The sequence below is a fragment of the Cydia fagiglandana genome, chromosome 8 (genome assembly GCF_963556715.1).
Source record: "Cydia fagiglandana chromosome 8, ilCydFagi1.1, whole genome shotgun sequence".
Lineage (NCBI taxonomy): Eukaryota > Metazoa > Arthropoda > Insecta > Lepidoptera > Tortricidae > Cydia > Cydia fagiglandana.
The window spans coordinates 3,980,871-3,998,686 of record NC_085939.1 but is presented as its reverse complement, the minus strand read 5'-3'; the positions used below and the strand labels follow the sequence as shown (position 1 = coordinate 3,998,686).

Below are 17,816 nucleotides of genomic sequence, written 5' to 3'. Positions count from 1 at the left end.
TTAGTGAATGTGAAATAAAAAAAAAAAGTAATCCTGGTAGTCGTTCAAGCATACAATTGCGCGTACATAGAAGCAGTTTTCATATTTCTATCTTTTGTGCACAAATTGTTACGAATCTTTAAAGTCCGTTTTAGACCTATGTTCGTGATCGTTTTCTATCGAGCAAAAGTCAAAAACTTAGGATTCTAATCCCTCCACTCACTAGAAAAAGCCCTCAAGTTTGCTAATTGAATGTATGGCAGCCGTATTGTGATCCAAAAAAGAGCTACGGCTTTTAAAAAACTCCGTTTTCTGAACTCACTGCACCTTAAAATAACTTTAACGAACTTAGACTGTTGTTCAAATGAAAATGATTAATATTTATCGGATACCTTCCCAAGAAACAATTAAATTGAATTGATTATCATTTTATTCACGTTGTGTTTGATTTTTATTAACAAAATAATAATTAAAATAAATGTCTACAATAACCCAATTAGCCTGTAGGATTTTAATATAGATAGAATTATGACGAACACCTGTCTATAGTTTACCAGATTTTCGCAATTTGCTATAATTAACAAGTCATAACTAAAATATCCAGTGAATCATCGCAATCCGCCATAATCACGCTCTACTCGCTGTTAGTTGTCAATTGTTATTTATTAGGTACCTACATACATTATCGGCGCTGATTGGTATATTTTTTTATTCCCGTACATTATTTACAGAGATTTTGGTGTAATATATTTCACTGTTTGAAAACATACTAAAACGACACTAAAACGAAGCATAGCCCAGTAAGCGGATATGCTTCATAGTGCAAAATAAAACAGCCTCCTTGTTTTCATCACAGTCAGTTTTTCTATTCATTTTATCGGTAGGTAATAGGATATTCTCACCATTCTCACTAGCAGATTTCAAGCTCGTGAATTCCTTTTAACTTTTATTTTAATATACCGGGTGTGCCCTGTAATACGAGCAAAAAATTTTACTTAGGCTGTACTCCTCATACTGACCAACATTTGTTCAGCAACTTTTTAAAAAACTTGTAGTTTGATTTTTAATACACTTTAAAGTTTATTCTAAGACGCAATGTATGTTATATTTAAGGCATGACAAGCAACGTCAATCACTAATGATATGGCATGGCGATGGCGTCCATTGAAGATAATATTTATTTTGTACTAGCTGTTGCCCGCGACTTCGTCCGCGTGGAATCTTATCTTCAACATTTTACATCTTTAGTACCTACATATAATTTTCATATCCAAGCAATGTTGAAATTACTTTTCTTTTTTAGCAAGTTTTAAGTCAAGTGGATTTTGATGTTGGTTGCTGAAATTACTTTTCTTATATTGTAATAATAGGTACCTATGCCCTTATACAAAGATTCAAGTTCCGCACTCACAAAATATCTGATCTCCATACAAAACTTTCAACCCCTTTCTCACCACCTTGGGAAAAATGCTTAAATTAGTTTTCATGTTTTTAATTTAATACCTTTTTTTTGAAAAAGTTCAAGTTCCTAGCTTAAAATTAAATTTACACCCCAAGACCAAATTTCATCCACTTTTTAACACCCTTTGGGCTTGCTTTTCCAAAAAAGTTGCAATTCCTTTTTTTTTGTAATCGGCTATTATGAAAAAACGCTGAAATTACTTTTATTGTCTTCTAATAATATTCCCAAATACAAAGATTCAAAAGTCCCGCGTTCGAATAAATGTTAGATATCCATACAAACTTTCAACGCCATTTTCGCCACCTTAGGGGATGAATTTTCTAAAACGCTGAAATTAGTTTTCTTGTATTTAAATTTAATAACTTTTTACACAGTTTAAAGTTCCTAGCTTAAAATAAAATTTGCACCCGAAGACGAACTTTCATCTCCTTTTTAACCCCCTTAGGGGTTGAATTTCCAAAAACGTTGCAATTATTTTTTTTGTAATCGGCTATTATGCCTTTTCTAAGAAGTTTCAAAGCACTTGTAATGGATTCAAACTTTCAACCCCTTTTTAAACTTGTTAGGGGATGAATTTTACAAAACGCTGAAATTACTCTTATTATCCTCTAATAATATCCCCAAATACAAAGATTCAAGTCCCGCGCTCGAAATATTTTTTGATATCTATACAAACTTTCCACCCCTTTTTCACCACTTTAGGTGATGAATTTTCTAAAACGCTGAAATTAGTTTGGTTTGTTTTTTAATTTAATACGTTTTTACAAAGTTTTAATTTCCTTGCTTAAAATAAAATTTGCACCCGAAGACGAACTTTCATCCCCTTTTAACCCTATTAGGGGATGAATTTTACAAAACGCTGAAATTACTTTTATTGTCTTTTAATAATATCCTCAAATACAAAGATTTAAGTCCTGCGCTCGAAAAAAATTTTGATATCCATACAAACTTTCAACCCCTTTTTCACCACTTTAGGGCATGAATTTTCAAAAACGATGAGTTTAGTTTTCTTATATTTTAATAATATATCTTTTTACGAAGTTTCAAATTCATAGCTTAAAAGAAAACTTTAACCCCATACAAAATTTCATCCCCTTTTTAACCCTGTTAGGGGATGAATTTTTCAAAACGCTGAAATCACTTTTATTGTTTTCTAATAATATCCCCAAATACAAAGATTCAAGTCCCGCGCTCGAAAAAATGTTTGATATCCATACAAACTTTCAACCCCTTTTTCACCACTTTAGGGGATGAATTTTGTAAAACGCTGAAATTACTTTTCTTGGATTTGAATTTAATAGCTTTTGACAAAGTTTCAGGTTCCTAGCTTTAAATATAATTTGCACCCAAAGACGAACTTTCACCCCCTTTTTAACCCCCTTAGGGGTTGAGTTTCCAAAAATGTTGCAATTCCTTTTTTTTGTAATCGGCTATTATGCCTTTCTAAGAAGTTTCAAAGCATTTGTAATGGATTCAAACTTTCAACCCCTTTTTAACCCTGTTAGGGGATGAATTTTACAAAACCCTGAAATTACTTTTTCTGTCTTCTAATAATATCCCCAAATACAAAGATACAAGTTCCGCGTTCGAAAAAATATTTGATATCCATACAAACTTTCAACCCCCTTTTCACCACCTTAGGGGATGAAATTTATAAAACGCTGAAATTAGTTTTCTTGTATTTTAATAATATATCTTTTTACGAAGTTTCAAATTCCTAGCTTAAAATAAAACTTGAACCCCATACAAACTTTCATCCCCTATTTAACCCCCTTAGGGGTTGAATTTCTCAAAATCGCTTCTTATCTCTTGTACACTTTATAAATGTAATCTGGTGTGAAAATTTCAACTTTCTATCTTTTGTAGTTTCGGCTCTGCGTTGATGAATCAGTCAGTCAGGACACTTGCTTTTATATATATAGAAGATGAAAAATAGGAAGTCTAAATACTTCATAATTTTTAAAAGTTTTTGAACAAAAGTTTCACTATTTGAGGAGTACAATCTATGTTTTAATTATTTGCTCGTATTACAGGCCACACCCGGTATAAGTACATAGGGATGTGACGTGTGCAAGTTTTGGTAGCCAATGGCACAATGGCAAATTAAAGATTACAATGATTAGGAACGGGCGCGTGCGGTGACGGGTTGTGCCAAGTCGGCAGGAGGGCAGAGGCCGCGGCACAATGGGCACCGAACCCGGCACCGCAGAGGCAGGTCCACTCCACTGACCTACATCCGCTTGGCACCGCTCACAATCACCGCTTCAACTTAATTGTCCCGACACTCGGAGCTTCCTAACGACTGTGCCGCAATCGACCGATTAAAGCGTTCGGAATCTCTACACTCTTTGCGAGTTTTGCGACATCTCGCCGGCCGGCCTGTTATCCACCGCAGTCGAGATGACGTTATGCAAATAAAGCTTTGTCAGGTTACCGAAAACAATTTTAGCTGGCATAAATAGAATGACGCGTCGCGGTTTAAGTAGATAGCTACGTCTGTGTGCCATGTTACGGGCATATCTACACATAATGAACGAGGGGGATTACAATTTGCCTTTGTGACTACGCTACGGCGTCCAATTACATTAATCTGGCGCACTCGTGCCGTGGCGCCGCCGCAAGCAACTTGATTAAAAATTCTATTAGTTGAAAGGCACAGACATCTTATAGATAAAGTGCGCGGCGTTAGTTGCCTCGCATGAAGCCTTCATTTTTGCGCGGGAAAGGGGGAATTCATATTACGAGTAATATGCGAAGCTTCTAAGAAAAGCGCTAATAAACCGTTCCAGAGAAATATTTTCAATTCCTTATTTATGCAGAATAGAATATATTCTACATGGTAATTAAAATTTCCACATGTAGTAAGGCGAGCAGTTTTGCATAACCGTAAAATCCTCTAGCGATGCTTCTTAATTCTTAATTTCGATTTATCCTCAATATTATCAGTATCTACTTGAAACGAAGAAACAAGAAAGTACAGTCAAGTGTTATGTGAATGAGATACTGTCTAGACGTCTACCGTAAAATGCGTTGTTCAGAGATACCCTGGCTACTCTGCACTTTCCAAAATTTTCTAAAACAAGTAATTTTAAGGTACCGCGATATATCAATGTCTAAAGTCGAGTGGTTAAAAAGAAAGCAAGTGTATTCGAGCACCGATTTCATTGGTCGATATCGGAACCACAGACCCGCGGACAGATTTACGCGTGCCCCATCCCTATCTCGGCTCCACTAGGAAATAGAATAAGGATTCCCAATAACTACTCTTTTAAGCGCACCACGGCCCTATGTTGCTATTGTGAAAGCAACCTTGCACTATTGAAAATAGTGTTCATATTTCGATGTAACTATAAATAGATATAGGAGGTTCAGTAAGTAAACAGTTGATTTACATCACTGACCGACAATCCCTTATTGCTTCACACAGATGAAGATAGCTGTGACAACTGAATGGAATGGATGAGATTTTCAAACTTTGATTTGGACTTTAGACTGTTAACTTTTGTTTGTTATTTGTGCTGTGGTTGTCTAGACATTTTTCAATGTACCTACCTGTTTATTAATGATAAAAAAACAAACGTATTTAACATGGAGACAGTATATAGCTGTCTAGCTGTAAAGAAATTGATAGAAGAAATTGAAGAAAACCTTTCATTCGTGACCCACGTTGCGTTTTGACACACGATTTAATTAGCCGCCTAAAGCATTATGGTCTCAGGGTTGGGATAAGACTGAATAAAAAGTGTGTATCTGTAAAGCAGGTCATGTCATGTACGTACAGTTAGGGGGGCGTAGCCAGATAGCAAGGGGGGCGCGGAAAGCCTTACAAAAGAATGCGCAGTAGATTTCCTCGAATTGTTACCCCCACTAAATTTAAAAGGGTAAAATTTATCTGGTTTTCATAAATTTTGATAAAGGGTAGGCACTTAAAGCAAAACAGTTGGGAATCGAGTGAAAACTGTGAAGTGAGCTTAAACTAAAAATATAATCTACATTTCTAATTTGCTTGGCTTTGGAAAACTTGCTAATACTAGTAATTAAAGAACCGCAAAAGCTTTTATAACTTTTGTCACTGTACAAATATTTAATTTTCTTTTTGAAGGAGAACACAAGATTAAAAGGCCGGTTAGTTACACATTTTGTACTTATTATTCTTTTGAAATATGTGAACCGTGGCGCTGACGTTTGAGATTTGAGATCATTGTAATATGTTAGAACATTTAAACAGTACTGCTAACTTTAATTCTGTTGACGATGGTACGAACAATATGACAGTGACTTCGCATAAAATATTTTACTGAAACAATTCATACTTTCAGTTTTGCTTTAACATTAATTAACTGAACTCTCTTTTGGGTTATGTGTCTAAGTATGTTCTCTACATGTAATGAAATTATAAAACTCTGTATTGCTTTTCTTTCATATAATACTAGAACATAATTAAGACCTTAATTATATTTTAGTGATTTAAAACTATCCAGTGCGGCTACAGATAGTAAGTACCTACCAGATTGCAAAGTTATTTGTGACTTTCCATGTTTCCTTATAGACCTTTATATCAACATTTATCTTGGAATATAAGATGGAAACATCCTTATTGCACTTGAACCATAAGGACCCTTGTGCAATGGAAAGCCACATTTCTGTTCCAACTTTATATATTCAAGTTGGCTTTGCGATAGAATGCTATATTATTTTATCAAGTTATTGTAATAGATGGCGCTGATACAAACATGTATTTTACATGTGCATGTGTCTTTGTTTTTATGATTTCCCGATATTTTGCCCAAGTTGCACATATGCCATCTTCTTGGAATAACTGACGCGCTGCAAGTTTTATAATGAGGAAATCTTATTATATATATAGTAGGCATATCACAGCATCATCTCGATGTCGCGCGTCTATATCAAGTAGCCGCTTCTTAACAACCGATAGTGAACCAAATACGGAGGTATTAGAGAGGATACGACGGTGTCGAGGAGACTAAAGAGGCACCGGTTGCGTGGCAATAAAATAAAAGAAATGGTGCGGTTTAAAACAGCTGCCGCTTGTGCACACACCGAGTAACGTTGGGCCGCACTCGTCTCTTTGGAATGTTCAGTTATACCAAACCAACTGACGGGCTCGCCTGCTACTCGCTACTATTGTTAACTAGCACAGGACTTATTCAACTTTCAAGTATTCAATGGGACAATGGAAATTATGGCCTTATCTTTTTTACTCCTGCTGACTGAAAACAATGGTATATTGCTAATCCAAACCTGTTATGGAACTTCTGTGTGTATATTTTTTTTGTCAACAAGTCATTAGGTCTGAAAGAGGGCGGCTTCTAGAGGTACCTAAGTAATTTGTATTATACAGTGAAATAAAGTTGTGCAAATAATATGCTTTGGTTATTGTAAACTTAGACGTTGAGACCTCACGGGGCGTATGTACAGAGGTGATTTTTCGATCCCCCTAAACCCTAAACTAGGTACACTGAAACTAGACTAAAATAATAACCCCTTTCTTTCAGTGAGAAACTTTTAAACACATGGTTCTTATAACTGATGTACTTATAGAAATGTTTCATTTTAATAATCACTATAAATAAATCTAGACCAGAAGTTTTTTTTTACATAAATGTCTTTATATCAGTAAATATAAAATCAAATAGCACAATTAAAACAACTGCAATGCCATTTAAATAATTTTAAAGCAAACACCCCGTGTTTCCGCAAACTGGGCTTCGGCAGTTTACTTGTTGCCGTGTTTAACCGGCGATGGTATCTGCATAATGCGGTCGTCGCTCGGCGATACTTCCACGTTATTACGGATTTACATTTTAACCACACTTACCCATATTGCCTATTTAGTATAAGCTTCATGCGCTAGGTATTTGGCATCGCTGATGAACTAATTACCTACATACAGTATAAACAAGGCATTCATACCGGGTGTGGCCTGTAATATGAGCAAAAATTTAAACTGTAGGCTGGGGGCAGATTTTTGAAATTCGACCACTCGATTTCGTGTATTTCGTTAAATGATATCTCCACTACTAGGCGTTTAAATTCTACTAATAGAATTAAAATCGAGTGGCCAATACAACTAGATTCCAAATTTGTTTTAAAAATAAAGCGACTTAAAATTTTAACTTGTCGTTTGATTTTAAATACACTTTAAAGTTTATTCTAAGACGCAATGTATTGCGAATTTTGTTATGTTTAAGGCGTGACAAGCAACGTCAATCACGATGAAATGGCGTGGCGATGGCGTCCATTGTAGATAATATTTATTTTGTATGAAAAATAGGGAGTCTTAATACTTCATAATTTTTAAAAGTTGTTGAACTAAAGTGTCACTGTTTGAGGAGTGCAATCTATGTTTTAATTATTTACTCATGTTACAGGACACACCCGGTATATGGATACCTTTGGTTGTTAATACGAGATTATGGAACACTTGTATGTAGAACCATGAACAAATCGCTGTAAACAGTTCGTTAGATATCCAAACAATGGATTCATTAGCGCAGTAATCGCTGTGGTATTCGACCGCCGAATGCGGGCAACGCCGGGAAAATATTACTTGCCCTGCGTGCATGGAACCTGATGGTCGGAATTCTTCAATTTGCGTAATTTGTACTTAATTGTATTATTACCGTATGAGGCAGCTTTTTGATTTGCGACATGCGACTAGGGTTTATTGTATACTTTTATCATAAGTGCAGCTGGTCTGTGAAGCTTGCGGTCTTTTTTTCAAAGTGGGAGGGGAAGTTAAATAATAATTTGTGTGATGAGAATGACAATTTAGATGACAAAGAAAACTGCCGTGAGTCATACCTGCTAATAAAATTAAATGTTAGTTTAACACAAGCTTTGTTGATATTGACTTAAGTTGATTTTTGTTGGTTATTTATTATCTTATCCAGTGATCCAAAAGACTAAGCCTTTTAGCTCTTTTATTAAGGCTCGTCTCATCTCTTGACGCTTAAAAGGCTAAAAGCCTATTTTACTAATTAAATAGAAATAGGCTTTTAGCCTTTTAGGCGTCAAGAGATGAGCCTTAAGAAAGAGCTAAAAGACGTGAGTCTTTTGGTTCACTAATCTTTTCTTTATGATAATCACCAATTCATAAATCATCCTTCGAATCATGTGAAACATCATCGAACCCCATTGAACCCAGCTTAGATGCAAACTCAGCTCAGCTTAGTAGCATTAATAACGGCACATACCTGCCTCCACAAGTTAGGAGTTTTCATCAAACTTCCTCTACACTGACTTGAGTTGGATAGGTTAGGTTAAACTACCTTTGCTCTCGCTGCCAGTGCCGATTGTACATTATACATACATAGGTATACGTAAGGGGGAGGCCTATGTTCAGCAGTGGACATCTTATGGCTGAGATGATGACGATGATGATGAGGTATACCTACGTATATGATAGGTATAGGTAGGCATTGAACATATATAGGTATACGTATTATGAACACAAAAGTACCTAACATCTATCAAAAAGTTTTGTTACAACAAAGTTTTGGAGAATGACCCTGTACAATTTACCCTGTAGTAGACCCTGCGTACAATTTTTTTGTAGTAATACATATTTCAAAATCTATGTATTTTGAAATTTAATTCAATAACTAGATTAGAAGTTCCAAAATCAAAAACAAAACAAATGCTTCTGGGTCTCAGGAGGGTAAAAAAAAAATTATTAATTGTTTTTTTCAAAATATCTTTAAATAAAAAGTAAAAAAATAACAAGTAACTGTGCAAGTGTGCATCGACACCAGACAATCTTTTTGCTAAAAAGTGCTCTCTGCAATAACTTTTAGATAGTGAAGTCAATTAAAAAAAGGGTTTTAAAATAAGAATGTTCCGGTCTTCGTCACGTCAAATTGCGTGCGCGGCGCCCTGGGGACCACCTGCCAATAATAATGGGTATTGTGTACCTATACTGTAATTAGCTAGCCCTCTGTCTTATATTGCAATATAGGGGTCCATGTCACGCAAATACTCGAACCACTAGTGCATACGTGGTGTAAATGTAACCACTCAACTATCTAAGTACTTACACATATAGATAAAATGTAAAACCCATATAAACGACTTCATATCTAATGTATCCTTGAAAAATTAATTGCTGAATGCGAAACCACCAGCCTCATCCAGAACCAGCTTCATCGAAAATTCGCTTTAATTCAAAGATTATATTAAGATTAGTAAATTATTTGCAGTTAAAAGAGTGAAATGAACGAATAGCCTTGTAAACTAATTCACGTTTCTTTTGTCCACAGATCATATACGGGAGTTCAGCTGCGGGACTCTATTCTACCGCACCATGTATATGAATGAAGATAAAAATACACTTTATGTAGGAGCTATGTAAGTATACCTATCATAATTAATTAATTTTTAACTTAAAAAAAGAAACTTAAATCATAATCTTTAGTCATTTAGTGAATACTGCCGCCGCCGTTTGTTAAAAAAGTAAAACCAGGTAAAAGAAAGTTTACAAAAGAAAACTGTTTCCCAAGCAGAAAAAACGGAGTAAAAGCTTTTGCAATTACATTGTTTTAGTTCTTTCTGACTCAACTCAGAGCTTTAATTTTACTTTATTCTTAATCTAATGCAAATTGCAGCACAAATTTGACATCGAAAGTCCATAACAATCATTAAATTGTTCATGTTCCGTAGTCAAGTCAAAAAACTTTTCTTAACATTACCGGTTGAGAAAATTTCGAGTTTTCGTAAAATTTCATTCTTTCTCAAAAGGACTTGTCGCGACTACTCTCTCCTGCTCTCGGTATGCTTATAGTATCTACTCCAAGCCCCTTTTCTCCCTCTATTTTGACGGACAAACTATGGAACCCTACATTGAGGACGGCCCGACATATTTTTGGTTAGTTATAATATTTACAGTAGAATAATTCACATTGACTGGGTGGAGCTGTCCTTTTCCACATAATTTAGTCAATAACGGTCTGTGCTACAAATAGTATTCTATACGTCCCATTCAAATGTAAAATGTTAGTTATTGTTAGTCAGTTCTGGAACAAGTCAGCTTACGATATAATGAGCTGAGCGAGGAAATGGAGTCGAGGCATGCAAAGAGAATTATCCGTTATTTCCGTCAACTCCTGTCAACGTTTATTATTGTTGGAGAATAGTTTAGATGACCTTACAGATAATAATAAAGTTTTCTCTAACTATGTAGTTGTAATAATAGATAATAACGAGAAATAAATGGGGCATTCCACGAAATTTATTTGTAGCTACCGTTACTATCGTATTAATAGTAGGTATTGAAACACACATGTTCTGAAGATCAGGTGTTGTAGTTTCTTTTTCTATGGCGATGTATTAATAAAATGCTCAGAAATATATATTTTTTTAATGCTTTCAAAATATTTGGCATTGCAGTGAAAAAATAAATAATAAGTGATTTACTAATTAGAGTTCCCGAGTAATACCCCCAGTACATTATTGAGCTTATTTAAATGATCTGCCTGTATTTCAAATCGATTAAAATAATTATGAGTGCGTATACTAGTTCTAGTTCTTCAATATTTATATATATAGTAGTATACCCTATAATGGGCGTGGAACCAGTAATGGGACAAAAAAACATAATTCCTCTAAAATAAGTATCTAAGAGTAGTTTATAAACACTGGCTGTATATTATCATAAATAAGAGTCCTAGAGCTGTTTCAGTTTGAAGTTTCGTTAAATTTGGTTGCTTTTTAAGAAATTGGCGTCAACCCAAAAGTTGTCGTGTCACTGAAAAAAAATACCACTTCGAATTCTTAACAACTTCGCTAAGAGAGGTGAGTTAATTTATTAAATTTCAATTAATTAATACTTGATGAAAACTAGAATGGGTTTTGTTAGTTGCATTTACCATGAGATAAGGTATACAACACACTATGTTGTGAGTCCACAGATGTAAAAAAATAGTGGTATTTGGCCCAATCCCATTATAGGAGCTGTAAAACTGCGTACCTCCTATGATGGGACAATTGACAGAATGATGCTTGCCATGCCATAATTTCATGTTTAAACAATACAGAAGTAAAATGTAGTTACGAAATATGTCAATCAGGAGGTATTTTCGGACTTCGGATAAATTAATATCGTTTTTCCAAACTTTTATTTAACTTGCCCTGTTAGTTAGTGTGGGTCCAATCTTGGTAGCTGAATTTGAGCCACTTTTCGATTTCTGATTCAGTTGAAATTTTGTGTAAGTACGTAATTAAGTATGCAAATCGGATGATAATGCAATATTATGATAACATGGACCTTATCTGATGATGGAGACAGGAGGTGGCCATGGGAACTTTATCGCAATAAACCCTAACTAATTGTGTTTGGGTATATTAAAATTGTCTCGATGGATCTAATACAATAATAATTGGCTGTGGAAAGAAAAATACATTCAGCGATAAAAGCTTATACCAAAAATTGATTTTTCAATATTTTATACTGATAGAGCAATGTCCATTATAGGGGGCCCATTACTGGATCCACGTCCATTACCGGGGGCCCATTACTGGAGCTTTGGTGTCCATGACTGGAGAAAAAAAGCATAGTTTTAATTTGTTAAATATGTGGAAACTAATTGCAGTATCTTTGATACAACACGCCTAAAACATGAAAGACGGGTAGGACTTTCATCTTTTAACACGCTAAGCGGTAGACCATTTACATGTATACGGGAAATATCATAAATACTCCAAATTTCCTCTTAAATGTCCCATGACTGGTGCTGTTACTATAATCGGAAGCGTCAATAAAACGCTTTGTGCACTGAACTGCTATAAAACCCTCCGACTAACTTTTACCAGTACATGAAAACACAATTTACTTTGCTATCACTGCTTCGTAGTTACAGCTAGCATCACTACAATTTGAACGAAACTTTTCAAACATTTAATAATGACATATATATATGAGTCTAAAATAATACCTAATTTATCACTGACTTATATTTCCTTCAATTTAACTTCAAAGATCGCGAGGGCAAGATTTTATTTGAGAGAGAGAATTTAATTTTAAGAAAACATATTTTATTTTTTAATGTTTAATAATTTGAAGCGGTGGTCGCCGTCGGCCGAGTGGATATGACGCCCGACTTTCAATCCGGAGGTCGGGGGTTCAAATCCTGGCTCGTACCAATGAGTTTTTCGGAACTTATGTACGAAATATCATTTGATATTTACCACTAGCTTTTCGGTGAAGGAAAACATCGTGATGAAGCCTGCATACATCTGCGAAGAAATTCAAAGGTGTATGTGAAGTCCGCAATCCGCATTGGGCTAGCCTGGGGACTATAGCCCAAGCCCTCTCGCGCTTGAGAGGAGGCCTGTGCCCAGCAGTGGGACGTATATATACGCTGAAATATATAGGCTGAATTATTATAAAACATATTTTCACGAACTTAATTATTTATCACAAAATGCACCCGTTTTACAGATATGCAAGGCAAAGCACATCGTGAAAGTAAATATGGGTGTGTTTGTGTGAAAATACATAATATGTTTATACTGACTTACTAAGAGAAAAGAATATTCCTGTTCAGTGGTAATTTATGCGGCTCGTTGAACAATTCCATAAAGCGGACAAAACAAATAAAATGGCCGCATTCTGCACATATGCTAGCGACAAAAACTTTCCGCTCCGCTCCGTTGCTTATAGTGTAGGTACTTAATTTCAGTGTTTTGTTTTCAGCATCGACGAATAAAACGAGAATACTTACACACAAACAAAACGTGCCTTAAAACCATGTATAGGTGAACCAGGATCTATTGAGGGTGCGCCATGTTACGGAAATTTGTTGGTACTAATTTCTAGCAATGGCAACAATTTTAATAATAGACAACATCTACCCTCTATGATAGTTGTCAATATTGACAATGTAAACATTGCTTTGTCTAGTTTCGTGTGAATTATTATTAGACTCTAAAGTAGTAGAGTAAATCTGTTATTAACAACCTAAGTTCTGACCACTGTGGACTAAAAGCTTCTTTCAGCGGGAAAACTGAAGAAATTCCTCAAGACACTTTGTGCAGGCCGATTTCCGAAAGTCGCCTAGGTTTATTCAATCGTAATATTACTAAACAATTATGTTGTCTTTCATGTACCCAGGAAAACCCTGACTGTTTGAGTTCCGAGTTGTTTAATTGTATTAAAAAGGAATTTGATGCCTGTTTCATTCAGAAAAAGGTGCAAGGCAAGGCTAAGACTAAATTTAGCGACTGGGCTACACCGGATATTCACGAGAAAAGACGCCGGCTCTACGACTTATATGATTTAAAGGCAATTGATAAAAGACCGGAATTTCTGGAGTACGTCAAAAATTATTCTAAATCTTTTAAAATGTTGTGTGTCGCCGCTAAAGCCGATTATTTGTCGAAAAAGATCCTAAATTCCAGCGATAAAGTCAAAACTGTATGGCAAGTTATCAGTAATGAAACTGGAAAACGTAAACTGAAGGATCCGCACTACAACCTACGAATTGCTGACACTTTAGTAAGTTCCGACCGTGAAGTGGCAGATCATTTTGAGCGGTTTTTCTCGAATATCCCGGTAGAAACAACAAGATCCCTTAATTCATCGCCAGACGTCGCTGAAGAAATTTTGAAGACAAATGTGGCAGAATGTACAGAAATCTTCAAATTTTCGTATGTCTCATCGAATATAGTTCTTAAGATTTTTAGGTCTTTAAATTTAAAGAAAACAGAAGATCTTTGGGGCCTGTCTGTCAAAGTATTAGATTCCATCATTGAGTCAATTACACCATACTTAGCTGAGATTTTCAACAGATGCATTGATGCTGGAATTTTTCCAGATATTATGAAACATAGCAAAATTATCCCTCTGTTTAAATCAGGAACGAGAACAGATCCCACGAACTTTAGACCGATTTCAATACTACCGGCATTAAGCAAAGTGTTCGAGAAACTTATTCTGAATCAACTATTGTCACATTTCAACAGAAACAAACTGCTTGATAGCAATCAATTTGGTTTCACCAAAGGTCGATCGACTACTGACGCCGGTGCGGTACTTCTAAAACACATCTTTGATGCTTGGGAAAAAGCTCAAGATGCTGTTGGAATTTTCTGTGATCTGTCAAAGGCATTTGATTGCGTTGATCACGAAAATTTAAAGAGAAAATTAAGCCGCTATGGTATAAAAGCTAGTGCCCTAGACCTGGTCTCATCGTACCTTTCGTATAGAACTCAGCGAGTAGTTATTAATGGAACTCAATCGGCGGGGTCCCCGGTAGCCCTCGGAGTGCCTCAAGGTTCAATTCTTGGTCCCTTCCTGTTTTTGGTATACATTAATGACTTACCAAAAGTTGTGCAAGATAGACATGATATAGTGTTATTTGCAGATGACACTTCCCTTATATTTAAAGTGGACAGAAAGGAAAATAGCTTCGAGAGCATTAATGACGCGCTATCTACCATTGTAAACTGGTTTACGGCAAACAATTTGCTTTTGAACGCCAAGAAAACCAAATGCATCAAGTTTACGCTACCTAACGTCAAGCAGGTAAATAACAGCAAGATTAAAATAAAAGGTGATACGCTGGAATTTGAGGACCGAACTGTTTTCCTGGGAGTCACTCTAGACTCCAAACTGCAATGGCATGCACATATAGGCACTCTAGCCGGAAAACTTAGTTCAGCAGCCTATGCAGTGAGGAGAATCAAACAGCTGACAAACGTAGAGACGGCCAGGCTGGTATACTTTAGTTACTTCCATAGTGTTATGTCTTATGGAATTCTGTTGTGGGGAAAAGCGGCAGATATTCAGACAATATTTGTGCTGCAAAAACGAGCTGTACGTTCCATCTATGGACTGGGCGCTCGAGTATCCCTAAGAGAGAAATTCAAAGAAGTTAACGTTCTTACCGTTGCATCTCAATACATACTAGAGAATATTATGTATGTTCGGAAAAACATCCACGAATTCAAGGTTAACAGTGATATCCATAACTATAACACTAGAAACAAACATAAACTTGCTGTGCCCGCCCACCGCCTCCGTAAGGTTAGTACGTCTTTCGTCGGGAACTGTACACGTTTTTATAACAAAGTCCCCACTGATGTAGCGAATTTACCACTTCACAAATTTAAGTCGCACATTAAGCACTCCTTGTTACGTAAGGCGTACTACACTGTAAATGATTTTATAAACGATAGAGATGCTTTTAAGCCGGTAGCTTGATTTCATTAGTATAATAAGAATTAAATAAATATTGTTTTTTTTTTTTACATTGTGAATTAAATATGCTAGTGTCCAGTAGAATTGACACATGAGACAATGATGTTCTCGCTTGATTATATTGTTTAATTTAATTTTAGTTTTGGACACTTGGAGACCTTATACATCTCTAAGTACATATTTATTTATTTGATTATTATTTTTGATTGTACATACTTACCTATATTTTTAATGTTTCTGACACTTAGAGACCTTTACATCTCTAAGTCAACTTAGGCTAGTAATTATGTGAAGCTATATTACTGTCTTTTTATGTAACATATGAGCACAAAATGCCGTGTCTTACAGCTACATGTTATTACTATTTTAATATTAATATAGGCCGGTAGCTTGAACATGTCATGCTCGCTTAAAAGTCTTTGCTTACGGTGGCGTTGTTGATCGGGTCGCCACTTTCCCGAATGAAGGTTGAGGGAGGCGATGGCTGAGATACGCGTCATACTCGTGAACGGGTGCTGTTTGTGGAGACTGGTCTGTTAAGCTAACACGAGCTATTATACTTAGTAACTTTTATTAATTAATTACAGTGAGACGCCTCATTCTGTTCTCGTATGTTTCTTTTCTTTTAATGAATGTATTAATTATACAGGATATTGACTCTTGGAGACCCTATACATCTCTAAGGATAACTTGATAAACTATATAATCTTATAGTTCTGACACCTAGAGACATTTACACCTCTAAATATTATAGATTTTTTTTGTGTGTGTTTTTTTATCTGTATTTTGTATGTAATTCGACATTAAGAGACCATATACATCTCTTAGTAATTGTAATACGTTAGATTGAATTGTTAGTTTTATTTTATAAAATTGTTGATGTTATTATTTTTGCTTTTATGTAAATTCAATGTTGACGTGTAAAAGTGCCCTTGTGGCCTATTTGCTGAATAAATGTTGATGTTGATGTTGATGATGTAGACTGCAATAATCATGCCGAAAGTTTTAGATTTTACAGAGAAAAAAGTTGTAAATAGTGTATATAGTTATTTATTGGAAAAAAAAAACGTGCGGGAGAGGATTTTCTTCCATTAGAAAACATAACGAAATTAGCATCTGAATTGACGGGTAAGTTTCAAACTTATGGACAAATGTCACTATAGTCAGGTCGTCACGATTTGGTTGATGTCTTGTAATAATTTGATTTGTGTATTAGGTGTATCGCATGCATCGGTATCACGGATTGCTTTTGTTCCAAACGCACTGTTGTCATATAATGACAAAGAAAAAAAAAGTGACTACCACGAGTTCTTCAATAAAGATAATTTTAAAAAGTGGGTCACACAAAAACTTATTCCCAATCTCGACAAAAATTCCTGTGTTGTCATGGACAACGCAAGATATCTTTCTTTTCAGGTCAATAAAGCACTCAATGGAAGAAGAGAACAATTGTCAAATGGCTCGATGACAATAATATTAGTGATCCGCGAAAAGCAACTATAGCCACTTTGCTAGTTATCGTGAGGAAAAATAAGCCCGATTCGCACTTATTAAAGTTGTCGGAATAAAACTAAAATCATCTGCCAATTTCCATTGTCCCCACTATACAAATTGTTGCTATATAAAATTCAAAACGAGCGCCCTCTTGACAATACTCCCAAAGTTCTGGTTTACCTATACTTATATGGAATAACTTCATTATCTTCCATCATTTCTTCCGTCATTTCTGATTCCATCATTCTAATCAATTCACTGTCAGTAGTAATGTCATTTCTAGTATCATTACTTTGCATAACTCCAATACTGATGGAAATTATCCAAATAAACTTCACTACTTGCCGTCATTAATTCATGACAATCCCTACACTATCACTAAAAACGTCATTCCTTCAAAATAAGGTCAGTATTCATTATAGTGTCCGGCCCATATTACAATGTCTCGTTCCTTCAATATTCAGCGGCCGTAGCACGGGTGCATTCTTATCACCTGTCATCTGTCACCATGCCTGTCACGTTCTAACAAGTATGTAAGATGTAAGTGTGAAAGTGACAAGCTTAGTGAGAGGCGATAAAAATCGTACCATGCTACCGCCGCAGAGGTCTAAGCAATGAACAAAATAGAGGAACTAAAACCTCTGCTCAGAATAACTCAAGTTCCGT

At 35.5% G+C, this 17,816-nt stretch overlaps 1 protein-coding gene across 1 annotated transcript in view; it reads left to right on the top strand.

Annotated features, from left to right (window-relative positions):
• Window positions 1–17,816, top strand: part of LOC134666479 (semaphorin-2A-like) — a 110,467-nt gene that overhangs the window by 67,039 nt on the left and 25,612 nt on the right. Inside the window, exon 2 of the mRNA XM_063523656.1 lies at window positions 9,721–9,808. Coding sequence (XP_063379726.1) covers window positions 9,721–9,808 — 88 coding nt within the window. The remainder of the gene's footprint in view (window positions 1–9,720; window positions 9,809–17,816) is intronic.